Below are 12,171 nucleotides of genomic sequence, written 5' to 3' on the forward strand. Positions count from 1 at the left end.
ATATATATATATATATATATATATATATATATATATATATATATATATATATATATATATATATATATATATATATAAATATTATTTTTAATATTGCTTTTATTATTAATTAAACTATAGCTATGTTCTTAGGGGACTCAAAGAAGGAGCCACTTTTTAATTATACGGTTTATAAAAAAATGAACTTCTATTTGATGAATATTTCATTTTAAATTTATTTAAATTTATTTAAAATGAAATATTCATCAAATTTAAAAATTATTCAAAGTCTTTTTTTATAACTGGTTTCTTTTAAAAAACTAATGTTATAATGTTAATTATATTATTATGTTTTGTCTAATTTATATTTTAACATACCATATTTTTTATTTGACTTATTTGCCATTATTTCAATATGCTTTTTTTATTTAAACATCTAGGTCTCTTTCTAATGACATGACCAGTTCATAATAAACTGTTTTTGTAGCATTAGAACTGCTTCTGTAGCTTTTTTTATTATTTAAATTATTAGTTAAATACAAACTGTTTTTTATTTTGATTCAAATCCCAAAGCAACTCTCTGTTTTTGGTTTGTTAAGAAAGTCTTACACTTTTGCAATAATTTACCAACAATATCAAGTAATTTTAGTTTTAAAAGTAGTTATGAATGAATAGAATCCCACAAATTTTTGATATCTGTGCTCTGGTATTATTATTTAAGTGTACTTAAACAATTCATTCTTGTCTTTAAGAATATTTTCCATTAGTTTACAAATGACAAAGGTCAAGGACATTAAGCAGTAGTTAGCTGCACACAACTCAAAAGAGTGTTTAAAGTTCATACAGAATAATTAAGCTGAACTGTCAGCATTTCACAATAGGTTTCTGCTAAAAAAATTTCACACTTTCACACAAAGAAATTAAAAGTGCTTTCCTTAAATTACTAAATTAAAAAATCTATGAAATTTTAAAAACATAGCAAATTTAGATGGCCAATTGCATATCATTAAAAGATCAAAAGATTGCAAGTTTTATGAATCAGGAAAACAAGATGAAGGGAGCAAATTCCAAAGAACTAATTTTCGAGGGAAAAAAACTAGATAAATAAAAAGCTTTGAAGCAAACAGAAACAGTAAAAAGATGAGACTTAAATAAATAATTAGTAACACCAGAATAAATTTTAGTAAATGGAGTATACTGTGCTAGCTCTTTAGAGCATCGCCCACTATAGTATTCATAAAAAAAAAAAGAGAAGTAGCATTATAACAATATGACAATAGTTGAAGTTTAGATGCAAGATCAGGTTCAACTTTATTTACAATGCGCTTTTACGACTTTTTTAAAAGAGAAAGGGCATCATTTGAAGATCCAACAGTGTCATGGCAACAGTATTCCATACAAGGATGGATTTGAGATTAATAGAGATAAAGTATAGAATTTAGAGTAAGAAAGTGGCAAGCACGAATAATAGTGAGACCCTTTTCAAGCTCATGCGCCCTCCAACCAATCAAATAGTATTGGCTTCTTATCAAGACAATAATAATGGTAAATATCATTTACCATTATTCTTGTCTTGATAAGAAATCTTGATAATCAGTAAATAGTAGTATCAGCAAACAATGCCACCTTAAATATGTGGCATTGTTTGCTGATACTACTATTTACTGATTATACCTTAAATTTCTAGGAGATTGTTAATGTAATCATGCACGGAAGTTCGTATTTGTTTTGTCTATTATTTTTATATAATTAAAACTGGTGACCAATTTACTCTCATTTAATTCTAATATATATAAATATTTTGTAAACAAAAATTGGTATAAATTAGTAATGTTAACAAAGAATAAATCAAATTTGAAGGTGGAATCACGCACAGAACAGAAAAACTTAAATTTTACTTAAAGTTACTAGATAAATAAACTTTAATTCCTCGGAAAATGTAACTTTCAGCGTATGCTTTTTTTTAAGATAATATTTTAAACATTAGTAAAGATTTCCAGAAATTTACAGGATTGCACTATGTATCATAGAGTCACAAAAATTGTTTAAACACAGTTCATAAATAATCACACTAGCCACTAGACAGAAGTCTCGAATTTGCAATTTTATGTAGTTATTTTTGTGAAAATAAATTGCTTATGAGTATTTCAAGTGAAATATTATACTTCTATAACTCATATTCAGTTTATTTTCAATGAGAAATAGCACTCATTAAATATTTCTAGCTTGAGTATAGCGTTTTGAAAATTATTGTATATTTTTCAAACTATTGTGACATTTACACACAAAAAAATAAAAAGATAAAAATATATAGATTTAATTTATTCAGGTGACCTAAGATATGATCAAAATATTTTGTTATAATTATTCTTTAAGAAAATCATAATAGTATGTATATTGGTTTAAGTCCCAGCTTCTAATTGTTAAAAGAAAGAAAAATAGAAAATCACGCACAGAAATGGAAATACCCAGAAGAGTGCTGTCCATCAAGAACAACTTTTATACAATTAGTAAGGAAGGATTTAATAATCTTAAAGATGTTACCTGATACATCATAAAAAGAGAGCTTATTGAGAAGACCAGCATGCCAAAATTTATCAAAGGCTTTAGAAATGTTGATAGTGATAGCCTTAACCTCTCCACACCTATCTAATGCCTGATAAAACCTATTGATTATTACTGTTAACAAATCAGCAGTAGAACAAAATCTATATTGATCATCAGAAAATAAGTTATTAGATCCAAGATGAAAGATAAAGTGTTTCTTCATTAAAGACTCAAAAACTTTGCTTATGGTAGCAAGAAGACTGATGGGACAGTAGTTAGATAAGTCAGATCGCTCTTCAGAGCTGTACATAGATTGACATTATTATGGAGAACATGCAAAGGAGTTGCTGCTGCTTTGAATGAGGGTTTTGTTCAATGTAGCAATAAGTTTTTTTTATTATTCTATGTTTTTTACTTCTTTTTTTTCTGAAAAATCTGTATATAAAAATTCTGCATTTATACATGATAAATATCAAGGGTATACTGTCAGAATGCACTAAGTCACTTTTTGTTGGTTTTGAGTTAAGTCAACATAAACACTCATTATTATATGCTTTATCACTTCCAAAACGCACCAGACCTTTTATTCTATAAAATACCAAGTTATTGATCATTCTCAAATATACAATGGGAATATACGCCATTGCATGAAAAAAAAAACAATGAAAAATAACTTAGTGCGTTCTGGCAGTATACCCTCAATATATTCTATATATGCTATAATGAATAGTAATAAAAACAAGAAATAGTTAAGAATTTTTATAGTTTGAAATTACAATCTATTTATCTGGGTTAGAGTTCAATTTTTTTAAATTAATGGTTTTTTAATTATTTTTTTAGTTAACAATAGAAAAAAGACATGTAAATAATAAAGTTGTCTAAAAGTACTTATGTGTTGAAATTCCAGTCAAAATGAGTGGAAATTTTGTAATTATAACAAACAAAGAGCTTTTTAATCTTACAAAACACAAACTGAATAAAGCTGTAAGATGTTCTAGATATTTTTCTGTATTATCACAAAATCGAATTCTTAAATCCAAGTTTATTTTCCATGCACAACAAAGACATTTTATTATTCTAAACGCTATACGTCACTTTTCAAAGATACGATATTTATTTCTTGGAGCTGCTGGTACAGCAGGAATAGGAGCCAAACTAGTAAGTCAAAATATTTATATAATATTCTTTTTCAATACAGTCAAGGATAGAGTTGCAAAAAAACGCGTTTTTTTCTTTTGACGTTTTTTTGGGTCAAAAAAACATGTTTTTTTGGCGTTTTTTGTGTTTTTTTGGCGTTTTTTGTGTTTTTTGGTGTTGTTTTTCTTATTTTAACAAATTTTCCGTTTTTATTTGGCATAAATTTTGGAATAGTTTTCCTTTATTCCACTATATTTAAGTATATGACCATTAAAAGCACAATTAGATGTATAAACACCAATTTAAAATAAATTTTTTAATAACGAATTAAATTAGCTTTAAATTAGTTATATATCTATTCATACTGTATGGAAATATTAATTTGTCATGTTGTGCTAACAATTGTGATTGTAACTCTCATTATATATAGAAACTATTCTTATCCAATAAGAAAGTTACTATTTTAATTTTGATAATATAAATATTATAGTAATATCATTATCTATCAAGATTGTTTACTTATTTGAGTATTTGTATATTGTGTAGTAATTTAGTCTTACATTGTTTCTTTGTTATATTTGTTTAAAAAAAAAAAATATTGCTAGTAGGCCCTTATAAAAAAAAAATCCTATACTGAACTTAATTTCAAGGAAAATTTAAAAGTTTTGAATTATTATTTATCGAGTTTCCCAGACCACTTTCATTTGATGATTTGTGATTTATTTATTTATAATTTGTTTTTTTATCTAGATTTTTTTTTAATTACATGATTTTTTTATCTGGACATTTTCATATAGTACTATATCAGAACACTTGCAGGATTTTTAATATGCTTTGTTTTTCAATTTTTCAATTTTGTTTTTCAATTTTTTTTGTAGTTCAATTTTTAAGCATAATCTTATGGCGAAAGGAATGTTTAACTTTTTCCATTTTGCTAGTTTGGTTCAAAGGTTTAAATAAATGGGTGACAAAGGTTTTTTTTCTGTCCCCTGTATGGAAAGCTTAACCATAATTAATTACCAAAACAAAGAACAAAAAAAAATTACTCAATAATTTAAAGATATCCTTTCTCTTTATAAATATATGTATGTATATATATATATATATATATAATGGTGCTTTAAAACCCCTTTAGATAAAAAATCACAACTCAGTGTTTTTAATATGGCGTGGTTATCTTTTGTGTTAATCTATTTTTAGATTCTATTGCAGAAAAACTGCAATTTTTATATCAAAAATAAATTCAATTTGTGAGCCCCAATCTGTTACAGAAGCGAGATCAGATCCAAGATCGGCTGCCTGTTCTAAGCGATCAAAAAGAAAAGACTTTTTGTCAAGACAGGATTAAAAAGTTGAATCATCAGCAAAAAGAGCTACTTTAAATGTAAGGTTGTCGGGAAGATCATTAATGTAGATAAGAAACAAAACAGAACTAATAATTAAAATAAAATAAACAAAAAATAATTGCTGCGCTCTACTTGCATTATAAAAATAAGTTTAACTTACGTTTTGTGCAAATTCTTGATACAGCCTTGGAACACGTTTATTTAATATTTAATTTTGAGTAAAAAAAAATGTTTAGAAATGAAAACCGAAATAACAAATGCGATAAAAATGAGCTAATTTTTTTTAAGAATAAATAAAGTTTAAATATTGAACAATATTTAGTAACATTTTAGAATGAATTTGGCAGTTAAGTTAAACACAAGCATTAACTTTAATTTTATAAGTTTAAATATTTTTTTATTCAGAATTTATATATATATATATATATATATATATATATATATATATATATATATATATATATATATATATATATATATATATATATATATATATATATATATATATATATATATATATATATATATATATATATATATATATATATATATATATATATATATATATATATACAACCCTTAGATGTTGTCCGAAAGTTTTTTCCATATTTTGTTGACAAAAAGTAAAAATTAAAATGCAAGACCGGAATTATTTTTTTTTATTAATTGATAGACTGCCTGCCCCAACCAAACCCTCGATGTAGCAACACTCCCTTGCGGGTCAGGCTAAAAGATAGTAGATGTAGCAGCACTCCCTTGCGGGTCAGGCTATTTGTCAGTCAATGTAGCAGCACTCCCTTGCGAGTCAGGCTATAAGATAGTCGATATAGCAACACTCCGCTCATGATTTACAGTAAAAAAAAATAAAAATAAAAACATTTTATTAAAAAAAATAAAAATAAAAACATTGTTTATATTGTTAAAAACATTCAGAATGTTTTTAAAACATTCTGGTCAATTAAATTTACGTTTTTATGGTTTTTTTTAAAAACAATTTATTTGTAATTAAATTATTGGTTTTTACTTTCGTCCAAAATGTTGGACGAAAGTCAAAAGTAATTAAAAGTGACGTATGTGTTGGTGTAAGAATCACTTTTTTCCTTCCGCTCTTCCCTAAGACAACAAACTATAGATCTATATATATATATATATATATATATATATATATATATATATATATATATATATATATATATATGTATATATATATATATATATATATATATATATATATATATTTAAACTCAAAATTAAATTATATATTTTTTTATCAAAATAAAGTTATATATTTTTTTAAATCAGTTTTGAATTAAATCATATATTATTTTATCAGACTTAAATTACATAATGATCTTTGCTTCATGCTTTAAGTATTAGCATTTTTCAAACAAAAAAATTGATCAATACCATTAAAAAAAAAAGAAGTTAAGAATAAGTTTTTTATTACTAAATAGAAATTTAAATAAATTTTTTTAATGCAATCAAAAGTTGCATAAATATTCTTTTCCTCTTAAGATGATAAATAAAAGTTTTTATCATATATATTTCTTTTATGGTTGTTTTGTTAATTTACGTTCCGATTAATAACTTTGCATAAAATAAATAAAAATTGTTGTTAACTATAAACAATTTGTTTTCTGTTCAATAAAATAATAAGCTTAATAGAGATTTGATAAAATAATTCATTCGATAAAATGATTAGCCTAATAGAGATTTTTTTTTAGTTTTCAATTTTATTTGAGTTTTTTTCATTAGTAAACAGCACTTACATCTAACATAATTGTCATTCAAACTTTTTACATAATCGTCAAAGTGGTTTTTTATCAAAATAATTACTTCTTTTATCTTAAAAAATATATAAAAAAGAAAAGTTTCTTTAAATATTAAAAAGACATGAAGCAAAAAAAATTAGAACTTCTAAAGCTCTTGTTTGGACATAAAATCATGCTAATTCCAAATAAAAGTTTATTTGTAAAATAAATTGTAAATCACCTTAACTACACCGAGTACTCGCTCCCTTACATTACAATGGGGAGTTTCATATCAGTTTTCTTATATGTAAGTTGTACTTACATATAAGTTGGCTAAGGAACCTTTCCTGCCACATACAAAGTAGGTTGAATGTATAGCATTTTACTATATAATCTAGTTGATAATTAATAGATTAGAGTAAAACTATCCCTTAAATTATAATGAACGATAATATAAAAACAAGTAATATAAATTATAATAAGCCGTAATATAAAACTTATGCGTAATGCTCATTAATATTAAGTGGAACAACTTTTTATAACTTCCAGTATCTATAAAAGAAAATTTTTTTGAAGCAATATTCACCTTACTAGCTTTATGATTTGTTAAAACTAATTTGAAAGTTTTACTGTGCCATATAATTATAATAAATTAAAAAGTATAATTTTGTTTCACTAGTTAATAGTATTATAATCTAAAAAAAATATAGAATTATAAATTAAAAGCTAATTAAAATAATTGTTAGTGTAACTTGTCAAAGTTCAAGATTTTACATAAGTATTTTTTTATTTACTTGAATATTTTTTTTAGAAGTGATGAAATGAACTTTTACTTCTTAATGCTTGATTAAAGAAACATTAAGTGCTGAGATAACATTTTTAAGCAGTTCATTTTTCAAAATACAAAATCGTTTTCAATAAGCAACTACTGTTTAAGTTGGGAGTTACTAGAAAGTAAAGATGATAGTTAAAAGTATTAAAATAGTTAAAAAAAGATTTTAAATAAAAGTAAGCTGTTTAGATAACATGAAGTTGGATCAAGGGGCAAATTAAGTGATCATGAATTGAAAATTCCGTAAAAAACTTTGGTCTTTTTTTCTTATTTAATAAATATCAACTACATCAAACTTTGATGTAGTTGATATTTATGTGTGTAGCTTTGATGATCAAAGTTACATCAAACCACCAACTTCATTACACTACCAGCTTCTAAAGTGTTTACAAATATACACAAATATTGATACTAGCGGTACAGCAACTTAAACTCTATTATGATTTTCATTGGTTGATTTTAAAATTTAGGCATGCTTTTTTTAGAAACGTGAAACTTGACAAATATGAGTAATAACAGATTAAGGGGGCTGTGAGGGCAACCTAGTAACGGCTCTGCTTTTGTAAAATTTCCTCAATTAGAACATTGAAACGTCTTCAGGTAATTATTTTTACAAATAATATATATGTAATAACGTCTTCAGGTAGTTATTTTTAAATGCGTCACTTTTTTTTCCCACTATTAGAATGCGACTCAGTTAACAATATTTAACTTTAGCTATAATAACTAACCGCCATTTAACTTGGCAGTTAGTTACTATAAGTCTGCAAAAATTTTATGATGGTAGTAAAGGGTTAAAGAATAAAAGAAACTATTGCATAACTATGTCTTTGAGATATTAATGGCTCTAATTTTCAAAATGACATTTTAATTTACAATCTGTCTAGAACAAGCATTTTCAAGAGTTAAACTGACATGACTAAAAAACTATTAGGGTTAAAATGTTGAAGGAGCGAGAGTAAATCTTGATGTTCACTTAGGTTTAGGAGTTCTACTAAAAAAAAAATCTCCATGGCTTCAGGTAATATATTGTTCTAACTATTGTCTTGAGCTTGCATTAAAATATGGTTTTAAAAAATTTACTGCATTTGCAAAATGTGAATACTTCTTACTAAAGTTGTATTGTCTTTTATGAACAATCGCCAAAACATTTATGAGAATTAAAACTTTTATCAGATACTTGGGAAAAATCTGTTCCTAAACCAGCAAATTCATATGGTACTTGCTGACTAGATCATAAATGGAATCCAGTAAAAATAACGTTAGATAATTATGGTGCGTATATTTATCATATTTCGTTTCTTAGCCAAAAAAAATCTCTGCTGTCGAAAATGTTAAATTAAAGCGATTTTTAAAAGTTTGGAAAAAATCATCTCTTGAAATACATTTACCTGTTTACCTAGATGTTTTTGTGCTGTTAAGACGCTTGAGAATGGAGTGTCCAGCAAGATTTACATGATCCAGTAAAAGCTGTCCGCAGGGTGCAACAATTTAATTGGACAATCCAAAAACTTCAAGCTCTCTTGAATAGTTCTATATTTAGCAATATTTTAACAAAGCAAACTATTTTAACAAACTATAAAAAGTTAATTGAAAGTATAGTAAAAAAGGATGGCGATTTCATTTATCAAAACATTACTTTATGAAGTTCTAATAACTAATGCATCAGTGCAATACTTTTATACTGATATAATGAATAGTTTAACAAATAGTATGGATTTGCGTCTTAAAGATTTTTGGGCATTTCTTTTGTGTGAATGAACCATGTGATTATATTTGGTGATAAAGAAATAGCAGAAGTGGTTTCACATTTTAAAGACCTCCAAAAAATAAATGGGGGGGGGGGGGTGGTGGTTTGAAACTGATGAAATTTTTTGAGTGAATTGTTTTAAAAAGTTATATTTTTCCAATTTTAAAAAATTTGTTAAGTTAATATTATTTGAAAACGCGGAAAAAGATATTTACATCAGACATAATTATTCCTGAATGCAGAAAATGTTTGACATATTTGAGTTGCTTTAACTTTGTCATTAATAAACACTAAAGTAGAATGTATGTTTCCCTGCATTAACAGAGTAAAACCGGATTGGAGAAACAAACTATCTCATGATCGTCTTTTATCTCTTTTTTAAATAGGCGAAGAAGGATGCAGCATCAAGAAATTTGACTGCTTTGGATGCATGGTATAAAGATAACATAAGAAAACTATCTGCTGCTCCTTATTGCTATCCAAAAAAACAAAAAAATCTGCCAATGCAAATTGTATTGACCTTTCTCTATTAACAATATGAGATTTAGAAAGAGAAAGTGATAGTGATAACTTCAATGTAAAAACTTATTTTGCTATATTTTTTTAATAAAAATTCGTATTGATTGAGTTTATTATTAAATTATGTTTTATATTTAAATTTTTATTATTAAGTTTATTTATTATTAAATTTATTATTAAGTTTATTATTAAATTATGTTTTATATTTAAAACTGTCATCGAAATGCACTTTAAAGTTGTAAAAACATTAAAGTTATTAAAAATAAAATATATGCGTATACGGTTTGGCAAAGTAGTAATTGCTATTTTTTATATTTGAAGAATTTTAAACCAAAACTTTTTTTTTAATGTCATATCCTTTTTATTTATAATAAATTACATAAATAAATAATATAAATAATTGTTAAATAATCTTTAATAAAAAAGACAAGAAAAACGTTGTTACTTATAATTACAAACTATTTTATAATATATATATTTATCTTGACACAAAATTTTTATAAATTACATATTTTAATATATAAGCATAATTTATAGACATAACTTAACAATAATCAAAATAAATCCCAAAATTTAATTGAATCCAAAAAAGTTACAAAACTTCAGAAATGTTTACAAGTATGAACTTCTAAAATCAAACATTTGTCAAACTGTTACGAATGGTCCCAAAAAAATGAACAAAAATGGTTTTCAAGAAAAACAAAATTTGAAGTCAGAAACTTTTACTGAATTTTCAATTCACGATGACTTAATTCTTTTATATACTTATAATTATAATTATTGCTTTTTTTATACTTATAAATACTATAAAACTTTACTTCCTCAATATAACCAAAGGGTATGAGAAATGGCTTTGTAACTAATCTACTTAAAATATAATTGTGCTGTAAAAGATTTTAGTACAAAAAAGTAAACTTTTTGCTTTTCTGAAAAAATAGACAGTTAAAATATGGCCATGAACTTAAATTTCAATTTCGTTATTCAAATTTACTATTTATAATGTCAAAACATAAATTATAAAAATAATTATTGCTGTAATAATGGATTATAATAATTAAAATTAAGTAAAAATACAATTACTAGTAAAGTATTATAGTAATAAACCCATTAAATCTATAGGCAGTTTCATAATTCTAAATATTGTATAACAGGTAAGACAAAATGTTTATTTATCTCCAGATAGTTATACATTTACAATTACATTTATAGGGCCATTATTAAATAATAAATATACAATTTTATACATTTTATACATTATTAAATAAAAAATATTATAAAAGGTTTTATTGTAAAAGGTTTTTCAATCCTTTTTTTAGCAAAATCACTACCAACAAGGCTGCAAACAACCACTAATTAGGTTGGTAGTTAATAAAAAACAAAGAGAGGTGAAGAGCAAGAAAACAATAGAATAATAGAAAACAATAGACCTGAAAAACTGTAAATTGTATCTGATAAGAAAGCATAAAGATGGGAGAGAATTCTAAACCACAGATGTTTGCAAAAAAAACTAGATTAATGAAACTTTTTTGGGCATAAAGTAACTGTTAGGAACAAGGTCAAATATAAAATTAATGACAAACTTATTATTAAATTTCTTATTTGTCCTTGTAATCATAAGCACAGTAAAGACAGTTGACCTTAGTAGATGCTAACCTTATCATGAATTGTATAAATGGTTACCATTAGACATCAGTAGTGAATGATAATCAAATAAGACGTAAAGGAATATAGGAATATTACCCATATTAAGATAATAATTAGTAGTAAATAACTGAGTTTTGTCAGGGACCGATTTTAGTACTGATGAATCACTATGGGTGGCCAAAAAATATTATCTGTCATTTTCCTTTTGTTTATTTAATAAAAATAAAAATAAAGTTTTAAATTAACCCTTTTAAGTTCAGTGAATTAGTTCACTGGACTTAAAAGGTTTTTTTTTCTTCTGGTATAATTAAAAGACTCTGTGAAGGAAAACTTTTGATCTTTTTGTCAATATAATTGTTACATTATTATAATACAAAGTTATTGTAGAATTTAGTAAAAAAACAAACATTTTTCTTCACTTTTCAAATGTAGATATACAGTACAGAGAGATTTTTTTCCCTTAAAACCTATGTGTGATATATCGATCACTTGGCCAGCAAGGTGTGTGGTTTCAAGCTTTTCTTACGAAATTTTTTTGTCCATTTAACCTTGGTTTTTAACAAATGCGCTGAAAAAAATGGTTTTTACAATCAACAGCGTTAAACAATGGTCTCTTTAATAAACTTTGGTCTCTTTATTAAACTTTATATGAGAATGATTAAAGTT

General features: G+C 24.9%; 1 protein-coding gene across 2 annotated transcripts in view; it reads left to right on the forward strand.

The window, feature by feature from the left end:
• The first annotated feature begins 3,352 nt into the window (after window positions 1–3,352).
• The window catches only part of LOC100207782 (dynamin-like GTPase OPA1, mitochondrial), a 97,253-nt gene continuing 88,434 nt past the window's right edge, over window positions 3,353–12,171 (forward strand). For both annotated transcript variants that reach the window (XM_065792394.1, XM_065792395.1), the window contains exon 1: window positions 3,353–3,684. In XM_065792394.1, the coding sequence (XP_065648466.1) occupies window positions 3,439–3,684 (246 nt within the window). In that variant the 5' untranslated portion in view covers window positions 3,353–3,438. The remainder of the gene's footprint in view (window positions 3,685–12,171) is intronic.

The sequence above is a fragment of the Hydra vulgaris genome, chromosome 03, assembly GCF_038396675.1.
Source record: "Hydra vulgaris chromosome 03, alternate assembly HydraT2T_AEP".
In the NCBI taxonomy this organism is placed as follows: Eukaryota; Metazoa; Cnidaria; class Hydrozoa; order Anthoathecata; family Hydridae; genus Hydra; species Hydra vulgaris.